The 18,297-nt window shown below is 38.3% G+C and overlaps 1 protein-coding gene across 1 annotated transcript in view; it reads left to right on the top strand.

The window, feature by feature from the left end:
- The window catches only part of ube2e2 (ubiquitin-conjugating enzyme E2E 2), a 32,316-nt gene that overhangs the window by 12,319 nt on the left and 1,700 nt on the right, over positions 1–18,297 (top strand). The window contains exons 4-5 of the mRNA XM_053488261.1: positions 15,503–15,635; positions 16,511–16,658. Coding sequence (XP_053344236.1) covers positions 15,503–15,635; positions 16,511–16,658 — 281 coding nt within the window. The remainder of the gene's footprint in view (positions 1–15,502; positions 15,636–16,510; positions 16,659–18,297) is intronic.

Raw genomic sequence — 18,297 nt, forward strand, 5'->3', positions numbered from 1 at the left:
GAGAGACAAATGGGGGAAAATAGGATGCAATGTAATGATGAAGCATGTAAAAGAGATCACTTTTTTATTGTGTGGTTTTTAGATGAGTGAGAAACTGAGAAGCACAAAGAGAGTGACAGAGCCGTCACCGCTAAGAATAAGGTCATAAAAGAGAGAAAAAAGGAGAAAGAGGGCGGTATACAGAAACAGAAATATACACAGAAGTTGTGAGAGACAAATGAAGAGAGAGAGAGACTGTGAAAGAGCCAGAGAGACAGAATGAGACCGCAAAAGAGATAAGTAAAAAGGAGAGACAAAGAATGGGTTACAAGAGGGGAAAAAAGATGGGGGGAGAGAGAGAGAGAGAGAGATAAACTATAAGGGACTCAGCGAGACTTTGATACAGACAAAAAATAGAGAAATGGAAAGAGAAATAAGAAGAAAAGACAGAGAGAGAAAACCTAAGAGACACTTAGAGAGAAAGAAAGAGAGAGACTGCGACAGAGACAAAGAATGAGAGAGAGACTAAGAAAGACATGGAGACAAATAAAAGAGAAATGGAGAAATAAGGAGAGACAAACCGAGAACATTTCTGGGAGCGTCTGTGAGAGACAGCAAGAGAGAGAGAGAGGTAAAAGAGACTGAGGGAAGTGAGAGATGTACAAAGAAGCAGGGAAATTTAAAGAGCAATTTAGACTGAGAGAGGGATAAAGATTGAGAGAGACTGTGGAAGACTGAGTGGAAGACTGGTAAAGAAGGATGGCAAAATGAGTAAAGAAACTGAGAAAGGGACAGAAAAAGATGGAGAACAAGAAACAAAGAGGCTAACAACAGCGGGGAAAAAATAGAGGTAGAGACGCATAGAGAAAGACAAAGAAAGCGAGAGAGAGCAGGGAGAGGAGATTAGCACGTTGTTCAGATGAGTGAGCGGTTGACGGACAGGTCACATGCACCGCTACTGACGCAGCTATTGATCAGCACTCGGGTTTATATGGGGCAAGTAATGGCTGCATTCGGAAACCCATTAGGGGAGGAAATAAACGGAGTGCACTTCCTTTGTTAGCGCACAGATGGGGTCGCGTGTTTATGACATGCCTGCACTGAAACGGCTTGTTTTTGGGAGCATGTCTCAGCGTTCGTCGTCAGTTCCGTGATGCTAACTGATGCTAGAAAGGAGTTTTAGTGTATTTTTACTATGGAGCTTTTATTTCAAAAATCTAACACCACATCTGAGGAAAATGTTGGTATAAACTATGAATTTTTCTCATTTTCGCCATCGCTGTGTGTTTACGTTGTCTGTAGGAAACACTTTCATTATTATTTCTACATGCTAGCTAGCTATCTTTCAAAATTAATCAAGTAGCTAGCAGTCACTTGACTGGCCATGTTTTCTAGTTGCCTAGCAACAGTGATTTAATCCGCATTGCTTTAATCATATCATGAATGAATTTATAAAATCGCTGGCTCTCAAATCACATGCTTTCTAATTATAGTTCATTTACAGTTCATTTACTAAGCAAATGTTTTGTTTTGTTTATATTATTTAGAGAATCTTTTTTTTTAAGCTTTAACTCGCACAGTCCCAGGCTTGTGACTTTGCTAATCAGAGTTTTAGCGCCTGAGTGAGCCGCCGCTATGTTCCACTTTCTCTGATTAAATAGAAATATCTCTGTAATTCGGTGCTGTGTAATTTAAAACCATTGGATTTTAGGACTTTTCATGATGAAAACTGGTCGTCATAGTAACAGGATAAGATCTCAGAACTTTTTCTTTTTTTTTTTTCTTCCTTTTTTTCCTTTTGTGGCCTATTTAATGCCTTATTAAGAAACTCCTCAACAGTGCTGTCGGGAAAATTAGCAACAAAAAGATATGAATGTTTTCTGCGTGAGATCTACAGTATGGGTTATGCAGTCTCTCTTTGTGTCTTTGTATTGTTGTCCCACTCTTTCAGTCTCTGTCTCTCCCTCTGTGGTAGTCTGTGCATGTCTCTCTCTGTCAGTCCTTATCTTCAGAGATCAGTGTGACAGACACTGATATAGTGAGAGAGACGCACATAAAGCGAGAGAGAGAGAGAGAGACAGACAAAGGAGAATATAAGACTGATCCATTCTTGAAGCTGATCCATCAGATCTCACTGTTTACATGATGGAAGATGACAAGTATGGAAATGTGTGTTTTGTTTTGTTTTTCTTTTTAAATATTAAAAGCTCTCTCGCTTCCTCGTTACATTAGAGCATTTCCAAATCGATGCAGTGCTCGCACCTGATGTAGCTGCTGTGATCACATGCTACTCTAGACACTGATTGTGTGTGTTGTACCATCATTAAAAGGATTTCAGCGAGGAAACAAGAGGCGCATTTCAGATGACTGTGGGGGGGAAAAAGATTCTGTAGCTCTTTATCCTATTCCATTCCATTACGCCGTCAATGCTAAGCTGCTTTGCAACCAGTTAGCATTCAAGCCGAAATATAACGTTTAACAAGGCAATAATTTAGCCAATTGAATTTAGATTATTAATGCTTCGCACGTGTCCGTTTTTTCTTCGCCGTTGCTGTCCTGCAGGAAAGAAACGGCACCCCTACCACCACCAAGAACATCCCCCTCCCCCTTCCCGTGAAGCTCCACGTCGTTGATTAGCACCACAGTCCTGCGGGAATCAGCCGGAGGCCATGAATCTAATCCATTTTTCACATCCTGGCTATTAACTGCAGCAGGAAGCATATCCATATTCATAAGAGGGAGGAGAGTGCATGGGGGTCTCAGTGGGGTGGGGATTATATGAGGGATATAGAAAACGTTCAGGATCAGTGTTTTAGAGGAATCTATTAGCTCACTGTTCAGACACGCACGAGGTGAGGTTAAAAAAAAAAAAAGGTTTTTGGATGTCTGTTTCTTCCAAAGTCCATTTATTATTAGGGGTCCAAGCACCAAAGCATATATTGTTGTGCATAATAAACCAAATTTGTAGAGAGAGGAAGCAGTTTTCTATAGGACATAGCGATTTTCTTTTGCAGGTCGAATTGACTCATAAAGTTAAGGTTTTAATTCCAAATCAATTCACGCTATATAAATTACGTACGTCTGAATTTGAACAATTCCTTGAAAATGTACCATGGCTTTGGCAGGAAATACAAACCGTTTCCATCCTCCACAAACTACTTGCAAAATATGGCTCAGGCTGTTAAGGTTCTAGGTTGTTGATTTCGAGCCCCACAGTCGGTACATTGCTATACCCCATACTATCCAGCCAAAGCATGCAGTGCCGGTCCCGAGCCCTGTTAGTTGGTTGTGTCAAAAAGGGCATGCGATGTAAAACATGTACCAAGTTGTGTGTGGATTGGATGGTCCACCATGTAAACCTCATGTTAAGAGCAGCCAGTAAAAAGAAATAAATCATCACATTTTGTTCTTTTGAATTTATGAGCTCTATGGCGCAATACGGCCACCTGCTGGACTGGAGTGTGGAGTAGAAGATTGGCAAGAACAAAAAATGATGACTCCGTTTGAGCGATGATGTTTAAACACTTTAGTACCAGTAAACTTGTAGCAAGAGTTCTAGTGTTTATAAGATTCTTTTAGTAGTTAGTACTTCAAAACCTGTAAGGAATATATGGTAGAAACAAATTAGACAATAAATGTTAGCACTGTTGAGCTAAATAGAAAGTTGCAGTGTTCGAAAAATCTAATAAAATCGAGTCAAAAGTGTACCTGTGATTTGTAGGACAAATCTGGCATAAAATGTTCATCTGATCATTACCTTTATTCATAAAAATTCAGAAGTTTGAAGGATCCCATATACTTTTTAGTGATTTTTAGTTTAATGTTTTGGAGGATCTGCGAAATGAGCTACTTGCTGTTATCAATTACACTTCATTATAATAACCCCACACAGTTCCATCACCGCCACCTTTCCCCCCCCCCTTAGAGCTAATGAGACACAAATTGCAGCTTGTAATGTAAATGACTTTCCCATGTTATAATTTTACCTCAATATTATAAAGTACCCATGTATATTGTCCCTGTAAATTTTTTTAATTCATATAAATGCGAATTTATACAGAATAACAAGTGCATTTATATGAGCAGGTGATCAGAATTGAGGGCGGAGTTGCTCTAGAATTTTTTTTTTTGCGGTGAAACCAAAAACGAGTCATAATCATTCATTATGCCCTGTATAATCTCAGGGTCGAAAGCTTCCTGAGCGGTACAGTTGATCGATACACATTGTTTTCAGATTTATTTTGCATCCTAATCCCCGCTGCAGTTCTCAGCATACAAATGCTGCATGAACTGAAGAAGACAAAGGGAAAATGTGACGGATGATTCCCACACTTTGCTTTTCATCATGGCTGTTTTTGTCGTTTCATATTTCAAGAGTTGAGTTGCTTATGCACCATATGCAAATCCTGGTTATTAAACTAACCATTGGTGAAGCATTATGCATAAGCAGCCCAGAGCAAGTGTTTGCCTGACGGTTCTCGCTGCTGCAGGCACATTTAACTGAATCAGAGATCTTCTGTTTCCCTTAAAGCACCCCCGCATTCCCTCCACCCCCAGCACGCTGATACGCATGGAAAGCAGATTACAAGAATAATTAAAGCACCAAAAGAGGTTTTATCATGCTACTTTGCAAAATAGAATTACCCAAACACTCCCCACCCCTGAACCCTGGCATCCAATTCTACTCCACCGTCTGCATCCTTGAAAGACTGGCAGTAATAGGATATGTTCTTGGCCTTGGATAGAGCAAATATTTCCCTCTTAAGCACTCATTTTAGCCCTAATTGCTCACATCCAACCGTGGCATTAGTGGTAGACATGAGTGCTATAATATGTAAAGATCCAGGGCAGACAAGGACTCGTAGTAGCAGTCTTCCCCCTCCTCCCTTCGCACTGCAGATATAATTGGTGGCAGGGTTGTTCACGGTCAGAGGAAGAAAAGATTGCTTCATTAACTTCACGTTTTTTTTTATTTTTTATAATCACCGCAGGCTTGCTGTAATGTGAGATCTTAATGGAATGAATACGGCATTAGAAAAACTGGTGAATCTTCCGAAAGATTACTTAAGATAAAACGCTCTTCATGGACCTCGAACAAAAAACGATAAAGGTTAACGACACTTTTAACTATCATCATCTTTGCTGAGAATGGTTTTTACATGATGTGGCCATGAACTTGATGTCTTTGTTGGCCTTCCTTTTATGGAATCAGATTTTAAACCCTGTTTTGAGTCTTGATAGAAATAGTAGCGGATTTCGAGTGCCATCTCAATGGGGATTGAAACTAATAAATGGATAAGGGTGCAAAAATTATTTGCTAAATTATTACATTAAACAAATCTTGGTATTTAGTGTAAAGATTGCTAATCAGCTTTCAGGTAAATGGAGCAGACCAATACCAATTCAAATTAAAGGTTTTGACCACTGGTTTTACCCCATGGAAAATTTTTGTTTTCCCTAGTAGTTTAGTTGTATAGATTAACACCATAACATTGTCAATTATATAATAAAAACGATGTGACCGAATCATGGGCACTCAAGGCTCACCCGTACCCACGGGAAACATAGGCCAGCCCGTCCGGTCCGATCGCAAAGCAAAGTCAGTGCTTTGAGTCTTGACCATTTTGTTTTTGCTTCTTGCTAAATTGTTGGTTTCTAAAAAAGGCAATGCTGGCCAAGATAGAAAGGCACCAGAACACCCAGTGCCCTACCTCCAGAGGTCTTGTGGAGTCATGTCCCGAGGGGCCAGAGGTGTCCAGGTGGGACAAAGGGAACCAACGCAATGTTGGGTACAAAGTTTTGCATTGTTTTATTATGGCCGATTGCTGCATGTGATCAGCCTTACTCAAACAGGATTATATTCCTTAAATGACATTCATTTATTCATTTATCACATTCAGAGTGTACCCTAAAAAACTGGGTGTGAGACAACAAAGCTTATCAGTCTATGGTAGGACACCATGCTCACACGCATTGGAACAATCTAGAATACTCAAGCCATCCACCATCATGTTTTCGAGAAATTAGAAGAATCTTATTCTGTAAGATGTAAAGTAATATTTCTGCCCACTGTACCACATTGCTGCCCTGGGGAACATTTGAAATAATTTTTATCATGTGATTATGTATACATCATGTATACATGAATAATGTAATTATAGTTACATCAGCTGTCAGGTGAAGATGGAATTCTTGGCTAAATCGAAACGCACACTTTCCTCAATCCATCACCTGGCATGATTTGGGCTTTTAAAATGGAAACTGTCAAATCCCAGTGGCTTTTGGGTAAAATCCTGTACGTGAAATCCACTGCAATGTTGACTCCATTCCTTAGACTTCCAAGGGCATATCTGCCCAATGCTTGGGCTTGGCTAATCAAGTGTCGGAACGGCTTTTATGATGGTGACAGGGATTCCCTAGAGGGGAAGTGGTGAGGGGAAGTGGTAATGGGGAAGGTGGGAGGGAGGGAGAGAAAATGTTGGAACGAACTGTAGCGAAGGACTTTGGTTCGGTCAATTACTGCGCATTTTGCAGCCTCAGCCTCCCAGCAACACATGTCTCCAGCTAATTAGCTTTCCATGTTGATGGTTTGTCTGACCTTGCCCTCAGCCCGTGCATGAATTATCCTTGTTTCAATGTGCATGGGTTTTCATTTCTGTGTGGTAATTAGCGGTCTGGACTCAAAAGTAGGAAGAAAAAAAAAATTTTAGTTTGAACTTGAGACTCTGATGCTGGTCAGTGGAGAAACTTTTACCATAAACGAACATAAAGGACAACATGCCTTATCTTGCCTTCAGATGATACAGGCGCTGAAGGAAAGAAAAAAAGAGGATATAAAGGATAATATTAGCAGAAAAGGACTGGCAATCTTATTGCATGTTACATTTCTGCTAACAGAGATTGTGCAGGTGGAGAGGAGGGCTTCAGACCTTGTTTCATCATTTAGGACAGGTGGTGAGGAGTCAAACTGCCTGGGGAAAGTACCTGATAAAGAGTCTGTTGGTAATGGCTTGGATGCTTGGGTACTTTTTGCCAGACGGCAGGCCGGTGAGGTTTGTTGAGCATAAATAGGAGAGGTTTTCCACAATGCTGAACAATAAGACTGCTCTGGAGCCAGATCCAAACAGAAAGTCCAGAGCAGTTATATGTATAACAAAGCCAAGCAGGTTATGTTGGTTATACACCAGCAAAGTGTTTTTACTTGTACGCGCAATAATTTCATTTTTAAAATTTATCCAAGGAAATACAAATCCTTCTACTAATATTGGATTTTAATCATGTCAACACTAATCACTTATCAATATGTAACAAGGTAAGCACATTGGGGTATGGTAGCAGAGAAAAAAATGGTGGCGTCCTTACTACTAGTGGAAATCACCAATCAATCAATATAGAATGTTGCAATTGTAAACAAATTTATCAAACAATTTGCTGCCTGCCAATGTGTGAAATAGTTTAGAGAGCGTCACCTGTAGGATTATAGAGGAACATCAACATATTAAGGCCTTTAATGCAAATGTTTACATTTAAAAAAATAATAATAATAATCAATTGCGACACAAAAGAATCACAAGTCACTAAACCAAAACCTCTTCCCCTCCCAAAGTCACATAACACAGCAATTGTTCAACAATTATTTCTTAAGTTTATTAAATAATGACACATAATTCGTATGTTTGTTGCATTGAATGTTGTGGAACATCTGTTAATGATCGTTATCACATATATAAAAATCAAATAAATGTAAAAAAATGAATAAGATGAAAAAAATGCCAAAAGAAGTCAAAAATTGCAAAGAAACATCAAAGGCAATGTTAGTTTTACCTCTGCATGTTACAAACCACTGACACTGGAGACTCCTTACTTGTATTGTATGTACAATAAATGTCTTGCAGAAAGCTGAACAGTTTTTTTCTTTGCCTAAATAATAAGCAAATTTGTAAAATGTATGGTTAGGTTTATATTATAATTTAGATGTATTTCTGTATGTTAACAGTCCAGAACACATGCCCATGTGTTATTTGTCACCATAGAAACAGTTATATATTTAAATTAGTGCCTTAGATGTATACTGTCAACCCTTTTAAAGGGTATCTATTGGGCAGATTTCATTCTATTTTAGATAGGTCTCCACAAACAGGACAAAAGAAATGTGCAAAAAGTTTTTTTTACCATTCCTTTTTTTTATCATTCCCCCCCTAATGTGACCTCATATGGGAAGATGCCCTCCCCTGGCTTCTTGCTTAGCTCTGCTGGTGCGGCAGAGCTCAGGAATATCTCATTTACATAGACATTGAACCACTTCATTTGGAAGAAGAGTGAAATGAAGGGAGGTTAAGGTAAGAGAAGTGCATCGTATTTCAGCTGGAGCATTAACACACACTGCGGGCGAGCTCTGGAGACTTGTGTTAAATTGAAGAAAGAAGATGAAATTGTCAAATATGGGACCTTTAATTTGCAGCACGGGCTGTAAAAGCTTTTATTTTACTTTATGATCAGAGAATATAATAGCTGTGGTGCATTAATTTGTTCAGCTGTGAGAATTGCAACACTGTGGTGTAGAGCCAGTTATAGGACTCCATGACGTTGTTATGGTTTAACCAGCAGCATGCAGGTTATTTTGGTTGAAGGAATGCAGGCGGTGCAACATCCACAGTAGGCTACACAGTGTTTATGAAGATGACACCATTGACAAGAGCGATTTGCAGGGAAGGTTGAAGATGTTGAAATGAGGCGAAACTAGCACTCATTACAAACCACACAGTTGGAGAACATCAACTCCTGAGCACTGACACGAAAGGGAGTACAACAGTGCAACAAATCTGATGTTTTTTCAAAGAGGATTCTATAGTTGGGTTCAACAATGGTGCACGTGATAGAGATGATGTTGAGTAGTACCTTTGCATAGATGAAGACTTGCCTCTGTAAACATGTGCAATTTAAACATCCCACATTATGTCAGTAAATCAAAGGTAAAAGTTGCGCTCTCTTTTGCATTACTTCCGATACAGCCCTCATGTTGATCTGTAGCCTGTGCATCGCAGTTCCCTTTTCATCAGAAAGATGCAGAATAAACCAATGACAGAGATTACATTAGAACCTTTTATATAAATCCAGTCTTCTGTTGTATGGTTTCCATGGAGGTTTTTATTGAAGGTGTCTCATTAAAACCTTTAACCATGATGGTATGTTTCAACTTAGGACAAAGTCCTGCAGGCTTACATCAATGAACTCATTTAAAGAACAAGTCTTTTTCCAGTCTTGTATCCTGGTGCATCATCAAGTTCTTCTTTAGCTGTGCTTTTTCTCTGTGGCATCATTGGTAAATTGCACATTTTTGGTGTTCTTTTATAAAATCACTTCCTCTTGCATACTTGCACTTGAATGCCAAATTGAATTCTAATTGAAAAACTTGAAGCTCATAATACAGCAATATTTATCACAGTATTTAATTGCTGATGCTCAGTTACAAAATGGCAGGCAAATTTGTTGACAAATAGATGAAAAACTCTTAATACAAGTCCTAATTATGTAGTTTTTTCCTGTCAAAACATCTAATAGATGGTGAAGTTTGTGCATTTCATATTAAAATTGATTTCCAAAATGTCCTATCTGTGAAGTGACTTTCACATTTAGCTGTTTTAATTCTCCAGCTCAGGTTTAAGTAGTTTTGGCAGAGCAAAATGAATGGTTAAGTAAACAAGGAAATAATAATCTGTTGATGATAAATGGTGTTTGTGGAACTCGATATCACACTCGAGATCCTGCAGTTATACCGAATATCAGCACGACTGTGCTGTAATATTTACATTGAGATGCCATCATCCTCACTACACTTGAACCGAAATGGGTCTTCTGTAGCTGCACTTATTGTTAAATCCCCCAGTTACACTAAAGGAAGAAGTTGAATGGGAAACAGTTGCTAGGGAACCATGAATCCTGGCATGTGGTTTCCACTATTGACTTATCATTTAGCAAGAGGTCAAACAACACGGGGTTCAATGGGCCGAATCTCTGTAGGCTCCCTCCATTTCCCAGTCTCCTTTTCAGGCCTGTGTGATGGATCTCCAGCCAGGCTCTTAATGAGCTTTGAAGAGATTTTCTCAGTTATCCTAGCAGACAATGCCATTTCTCTTGCTTCAGTCGAGACTTATTGATGCAGTTAAAGCTCTTCCTGAGTTTAATAATCCCTGGGTGTTCCCAAGATTTCTTAATTACAAGCACAGGGCTCAGCAGTTGAGGGTTAATGGCCTCGCTCCAGGGCACAGCAGAGGCTTTTTGGTAGTCCTGGAGCCTGAACTCACGACCTCTTGGCCATTAGCTGGTTTTCTTGAGCACTACATGCAGGAGAATGTGGGAACACTTGGCTGTCAAAGCTTTCAAAGTCTTTCCCAATGAGTTTCATTTCGGGCAGATTTGCAGTTGATCCGGAGTCTGTCCTGAAGATACTTGGGGTGAGAAGGGAATATACCCTGGATAGGACTCCAGTTCGTCACAGTGCTATTTGTCTTTCTTTGCCATGTTGTGTTAATGTATGCCAAGTGAAAGTGTTGGCTTAATGGTTTAATGTCCTGTCATGGTGGCTGAAAGGTTGTAAGTTTAAATCCCAGCATGACCATCTGAGCCAGTCAGCTAATTAGATCTCTTAGTTAGCTAGCTGGTTCCAGTAGTGTGTTGTTAATTTATGTTGTGTTGTTAATTTATGTTGTTGCATGTATGTAGCATCTTGGTCCTGAAGGAACGTTGTTTCGTTTCACTGTGCACTGGAACTGTATATGGTTGGAATGACAATAAAAGCCTACTTGACTCGACTACTTGACCAGAGAGACAATTGAGTAAGACCATTTTAAATCCTTGTTATAAATTTATGTTCCCACCATTATCTGCCACATGTATAGATATACTATTATAACATTTCCAGTTTGTATTTTTAGAAAACAAATAACTTGACTTTCTTTGGTTAAATTTTATCATCTGAGCTTCTCAGTGGAACAACAAGGAAATGTACGCAGAAGAAGCAAGTTAGCTCTTTGCTTGAAGGAAAATATGTGGTGGCTGACTTTACAATTACGAAGAAAATATATGCTAGCCTTGACATTTCCTGGTTGATAGCTCTCACAGAAAACTAGCTAATGGGTGAAAATTGGTGTTTTTTTGTTGTTGTTATTTGTCTCTTAGTATCTATACTAGTTGAGCTAACTCGTTACCTAACAAACGTTTAACATAATGTTGCTTGCAAGCTTATAAGAGGAAAAGAATGGCTGTCTAAATATACTGTTGTATACTAAAATTAGTTGTTTTCTGTCAAGAAAAGAATGGCTAGGGTTGACAAAGCTAGTATATTTCCTAGCATGTTTTTTTTTCGCTATCAAAATTAAATACTAGCTGATGTATCACGCTCTTGCTAGTGGGTATAGCTGTACAGTATATCACCTCACATGGAACACATATCAAGAAATAACTATGACTCGCCATATTTTACCTCAGGTGTACAAATGATGCTAGTTTTCATAGCTAATAGCTAAAACATGTACAAAATATTTGCCTGTATTTGTTTTATATGTAATTTCACATAGATGCAAACAATAATTTGAATCATTTCTGCATAATTGTTTGTTTGTTTTATCTGCAAACCCTGAGCAGTTTGCTACACCGAACAATCGCGTTAGCCAGCACACTCAGCTTTAGCTCATGCCCATTAGGTCTTCTTTTCTTAAAACAGCCAGGCAGAGACATTCTCGTCATGTGTGCACGGATTTATGACAGTACATCTGCTGCTTCTGGCACGTAATTGGCCCCCTGATCGCTCCAGAGAATCACGACTACCAGCTACCAGATGTTCCTCACATCTCATTATACACATGGCTTGGTCATTTATTTAATATCAGAAAGAAAGGCAGGAAGTCCTTATGTGTGAGATTTATAAGGCGGTATTCTCAGCGTCTCTCACAGCAGCACCATTACGTTGCTCTTGGTGAGGGCTCATTCACCACCTCTGATCACTTTTATTGATGGCAAGCTCTGCTTTCAAGGCTAATGCATTTCCAAGCCTCTGCCAGGACCCGGTGCTCTCGTTAGTAGTTTCAGACAGGCTGAGAAATTGTTTTTCTTTTTAATCATATTTCCCCACCAGTCTCATGCCTATAAGTGACTCGATTTGGTTTTGGCCACTGCTAATTTTCATGATGATCACAAAAATTGTTTTTGTCCCCTGCAAAAAAAAAAAACATTTATTCTTCGACTTGTAAATAATTGAGTAAAGACTCGATCATTTCTTAAATCTGATTGGTCAGCAAGTGTTTAGTGATTTTCCATAAAAGTAGCTCTGGTAATAATTAAAGCTATAAATTAAGTGATTGTGTTTCCCCCTCTTTTTCTTTTTCTTCTTTTTCTTATTTTATCATTTTAAAGCTTGTGTAGATATTTTAATTGCATTTCATTAATATCACAAATTTTTTTCTTTATTGTTTTAATTTTTATGTTGCAAATCAAGGTTGAAGTTACTGCATATGGTCTGGGGAAATTGCGTTTCCAAAATTTGTTTCTACAAATGTGGGTTTTCTTAAGGTTCTGATACTAGCACTTTTAAGTTACCAAATGTGGTTCTTTTCCTGATTGAGGGTTAAAGCATCATGGAAAAGGGTTAAAGCATCACAAGGTGACATTCGATAGGAGAGCGAAAATTCCAATAAAATCAGAAAGCGAGAGAGAAATTAGCAAGTTTGACCCCTGACCACCCTTATCTAATGATTTACACCAGGTTGTGTTTACAGAGTAAATTACAAGCCAAGTCGAGTCTTTAAACGGCTCTACTACTCTGAATATTTATTCTCATCTTCTAACTGGATCAATGGTTTGATTAATGGTTTAGTTAATAATTAAGCTGTAATTAGCTTCGTGCCAGATTCAGATCCTGTGATCAATCTTCAACACTGAATCCAAATGCAAACACATTTCTTTGTTAAATCCCACAATTTCCGACTCAGTAAATCTCTAATATACAAGTTTTAAAAAATGTTTTATACAGAAGTTATTAAATTAAAGTGCAAAATGAGTCATGATTATATGAGGCAAGATTCTCCTCCTTTGATTGAATTCTATTTAAAGATGTGGACACAAGCTGTTTTTATTCATTATTCTTCAACAAACCGCCAGTACCACCATCTTCCTTTTAAAAATAGTGAATCAGAAAATAATTGTTTAATAAAATGTGGTTAATTTTAGAAAAACAGTGCATGTACATTAATAATTGGGTTACACTACGAGTTCTTGTCCAGATTTTGTTATTCAACCTGGTTTTTATCAGAGAGGTTTTTTTTTTATTCTGCACTGTGTAGCGGGGGTTTGTTTGCATTATCTGGCAACCCAGATAACGTGCATGTAAAACGTGTAGGTGAAAGAACAGTTTTTTGAGGGAGAGAAAATACATTTCATTAGTTTAAAGGGAGTAAGTATAAGCAAGGGAAATTGTAAGTAATTTGTGCATGTGCAATAAACTGAGTCTTCCTCTTAGGAATGGGCACAAATTTAACAGCATTAAGTGGTAGGAATGTTTTATTTGGCATCATTATGTAGGGATTGGGATCTTATCACGATATTATCTCGATACCTAGGCGCTGATTTGATTTCCATTGCGATTCTGACAATTTTCTAAGTATAAAATTAATTTCAGAATTTAGAAAATATGTCTCTCCTCCCCCCCAAATTTTTTTTTTCAGTTTAGAGCTCACTCCCTGTAAGATTATAGTCGAAGTGCTCCATTATACATTATACCACCTCAAATGCAAACATATATGTAATTTTAAAATCTTTATTTTATATATATATTTTTTTTACTCAGTGTACGGATACAGTGCTATGAAAAAATATTTGCCCTCTTCCTGTTTTTTTTTTTTCCCCTCTCTCTTTTTCCTCTTAATATATCGTGGTGGAACAACCAGTTATTAGGTTTAGGGGGCAATTGCTTTTTTTTGTTAGGGTCGGGTAGGTTTGGACAGTGTTTTTCATTTAATAAATAAAAATAATAAAATGCATTTTTTTATTTACTTAGGGTATATTTCATTTGTGTAATATTAAAAGTAGTTTGATTATCACAATCATTTAAGTGTGACAAATATGCAAAAAAAAAACAGGAAGAGGCAAATACTTTTTCACAGCACTGCACATGAAAAGAATCACGTATGCGTTTTTGTTTTTCCTCTCATCTCTGTTAGTATGGTTACATTTTGCAAATAATTCTGTTTGCATACGTGCTGAACCGTAGATAGCCACCCAAACTCTGATCCATTACATCACTATATGTGTGTAAAATGTGCTATATGTACACTACATACAGTAACACATAAATCAATAAATGACAACCTGTTTATCTCTTATTTCACCCTACCCAACTTCTCGTCACTGCTTGGAGACACTGTGAGGGGGAGGAGAAGGTCAAAATGTCAGTGTAGTGTATGAATTCTTCGTCTGACACTTTTTCAAGTTTTTTTTTTTATTCCAACCCATGCAGTTGTTTGTTTGTATATGTCCTCAATATATTCAGTTGGTTGATCTAATATAAACCACCGTCAAACTAATCAAGCATTCAGCACTGCCCACACTTGTATGAAAGTAAACTTGCATGGTTATGTATTTATTTTGCATCTTGTGGATCGTCTATGGACTTTTTTTTTTTTTTTTAAGCAGTGGAGCACACCTATTTGCAACTATTCTTGCATCTGTTTTGCATCTATTTGGTTTCACATCCTCTGTTCTCAATCGTAAAAAAAAAAAAAAAGCTCACTTGTACATTTTATTTAAAACATAAGCATGAATCCAGCAGCACAGTGGCACAGTGGTTAGCATTGTGGCTTTGAGCTTCCAGGGTCTTGAGGGATTCCTGGCTCAGGTTTGTGTGTGCGTGGAGTTTCCATGTTCTCCTCGCTTGGTGCTTGGTGGGTTTCCTCCCACAGTCCAAAGACAGGGCGTTCCCAAATAGCCAGTTGTGTGTGACTGACTGAGTGTGTGAGTGTTTGTGTGTGTGCCCTGTGATGGATTGGCACAATGTCCTGTACTTAGTCTTCTGGGATAGGCTCCAGGCTTCCCATGACCCTGTACACAGAATAAGCGGTATAGAGAATGAGTGAATCATTTTGACCTGCAGCGAAGCTATCATTAATAGAAAATTATATATGAATAAGATTAATAAGTCTGTCTGTATATTTGCTGTAAATACTTGGCAGAGTTGTAATATATACTCGCCAACAATACACTACATTTTACATTTCCTTGACTCCAACTCAAAAGATTTACATTAACATACCAATAACTGAAGCTGTAAAGCCGTTTTCTTTTCCATTAATCAACATTAGTCCCCAGCAAATTACTTCCCTCTTGCCCTGTGCTACATTTTCCTAGAGTGGACGTGCCGAGAAGCCTTGGCTGCGTTTCAGACGGAGGGAAAAAAAAAAAAACATGCCTTAAGTGTTTGGCTATTGAGCAGCTATTAAGCTATTAAGAAGGTGTGTCCTGTTTCTGTCCACAGTGCCGGGCCTAAAGGAGACAACATCTACGAGTGGAGGTCCACTATCTTGGGTCCTCCAGGCTCCGTGTACGAAGGGGGTGTGTTTTTCCTCGACATCGCCTTCACGCCTGATTATCCGTTTAAACCACCCAAGGTGAGGGGACACTAGTCAGATTTTCTTTCTCTTTGTCTTTTTCAGTTTTTAGGAAATAAATGTGACTAAATAGTGACGTGATATTTTCAAATATTTTCATCCGAGACATGACATTTGATGACTCTTATAGCAGATCATAATATTCTGATTAAATGCCTTGAGATTCTTGGCCTGTGAAGAATCTGGTTTAGGTTTTACCTCACTTACTGGAAAAACTTAAGCGTCACACGTAAAAGTTTTAGATGGAAAAAAAAAACCCTTCCTGATGGTTTCTTAAACCTTGGAAGTCTATTTCCAAGCGGGACGATTTACGGCAATTAACTGAGGTACAGTAGAGTCGGATTGAATTCGGAGGCTGAGAGAGGTATCACATATTCGTGCAAGTGTGCACCATCATGTATGCAAATGTTGAGCTGAATAAGCCAGTTTTACATTTACATCATGTTCCTGAAGGCAAAACAGCTCAGGTTTGTAAGCAAAAACCTCAAGGTAATGTACCCGTATGCGCTTTTACATCGACTATGAAGAATTTGATTGTTCAACATAACCTTGCCTTTCCATGGAGAAATAACCACTTGGCAGTGTTTCCAAGCGTGCGAATTGCCGCCGTAAATTTTCCGCGACACTTTCCAACGAGCCTCAGTAAAACACACACAGCGCGGCACATCAGCACATTCCTGTGTGGAAAGCTGATGAAACACCGTGACCCGGCACAAATCCGACCTTTCACTCATAAACCTGTCGAAGGCGAAGGAAAATATCACGTTCTTCACATTTAAAGCTCGGTTCCTTTAAAAACGCATTAGCAGTCAGCTGGCTAATTTCGTTCATGCCTATCTGCAGTAAGGTTAATGAAATCTCTCCGTCTCTCCAAGGTGACGTTTCGCACACGGATCTATCACTGCAACATTAACAGTCAGGGCGTGATCTGTCTGGACATCCTGAAGGACAACTGGAGTCCTGCACTCACCATCTCCAAAGTGCTGCTGTCCATCTGCTCGCTGCTCACCGACTGCAACCCAGGTACGAGGCCTCGACCCTGAAATCTGCTCAGTGATGCCGTAGAACACACCAATGTCTGACCTGCGATGTTTGTTTATGGCACCATAAGCCAAGAGGTCTTTAATGTTGATCATTTAAAACGTGCCTCCATCTTGAAAAACATCTCGCCAAATTGGCAATTCTGTTCAAAATGGTGGAATAAACAGTTGCTCTAAGAGAGGAGGAATTTATTAGTATTGTATTTTATGATGCTAGAATTATCTCAAAGATTTACAAGATATAAAAGACTTGGAGCTGTGGTTACAGGAAAATAATCAATAACAGGGTTGATTGTGTTACGAATGAGTCACTTCACAAACCAGTTTTATAAGAGCAGTTCTTGGAGTGTTTTATTCCTGTTTTAAACAATAATTAATGCTGGTCCACCAATTTGATTAGTCAGGTAGCGTCCCAAGAGTGCTTATTTTTCCTACTAGATGTGCTCGCGAATTCATTCACATGGAATTGAATTGCACACTCATGAGCATTTAAAAAACAAAATGTCAGCTCCGTCTGTTGAATTCTGAGATGAACTAATGATTTTTTCAAGGTCGAAATATATGTTTAATGAAATAAGTGCGTTTTACATTTAAATTTCAAAGTAGCATATCTTTTTTTTTTCCCCGTGGGCAAGCTCGGCCAAATACACCTGTGTGAAAACCCATGAAAATTTGTTGTAGTTTTTACTTAATACATGCACAAACAAATTTTTTTTTTGCAAATATCTTTAATGTACAACTCGCCAACTTTACAGTTTTATTATATTTATAGAATGGATAACCACACTGTGACGTTTCATGAGTGTTGATCATCATCATCATGGGTCTCTAGTGTCTGTATGCATACAAAGACTTATAATAATAAGAAAAAAAACCTCCCCATTTCTTTATGTATGTAAACACAAACAGTGTGGCAAAAAAGTATTTAGTCAGCCACCTATTGTACAAGTTCTCCCACTTAAAAAGATGAGAAAAGCCTGTAATTTTCATCATAGGTATACCTCAACTATGAGAGACAAAATAAGAAGAAAAAAAAAAGAAAGAAAGAAATCCAGAAAATCACATAGTAGGGTTTTTGAAGAATTTAATGGTGGAGCATAAGTATTTGGTCACCTACAAACAAGGAAGATTTCTGGCTCTCACAAACCTGTAGCTTACTTCTTTAAGAGGCTCTTCTGTCCTCCATTCGTTACCTCTATTAATGGCATCTGTTATCAGTATAAAAGACACCTGTCCACAACATCAAACAGTCATACTCCAAACTCCACTATATCTATATGTCTATATAAATTTTTTATTTTCATAAATTTGCTGGAAATCAGCATCCAGATTTCCCACATTTTTTTTTTCCTTCTTACCACCATTTCTGTCAAGAAGAAAAAAAAAGAATGGGATTTGCCCCTTTTTTACACAGTTTTTAGGAAACTTCCTTTTTCTTGCATTCTGGTTGGCTATAAAGACGCACTTCTCCAAAGGGTCTGTAGGTCATTGACATTTAAAGCTACAGACACTGAAACACTTCCAACAGGAAGAAATAGAATCTCTGGAGGAGCTAAGCATTGTCTCACTTTTTTTCTTTTCTTTTTTTCTTCTTGCCTGGAATGATGTTATACTAAGTGGGA

The sequence above is a fragment of the Clarias gariepinus genome, chromosome 26 (genome assembly GCF_024256425.1).
Source record: "Clarias gariepinus isolate MV-2021 ecotype Netherlands chromosome 26, CGAR_prim_01v2, whole genome shotgun sequence".
Classification (NCBI taxonomy): Eukaryota; Metazoa; Chordata; class Actinopteri; order Siluriformes; family Clariidae; genus Clarias; species Clarias gariepinus.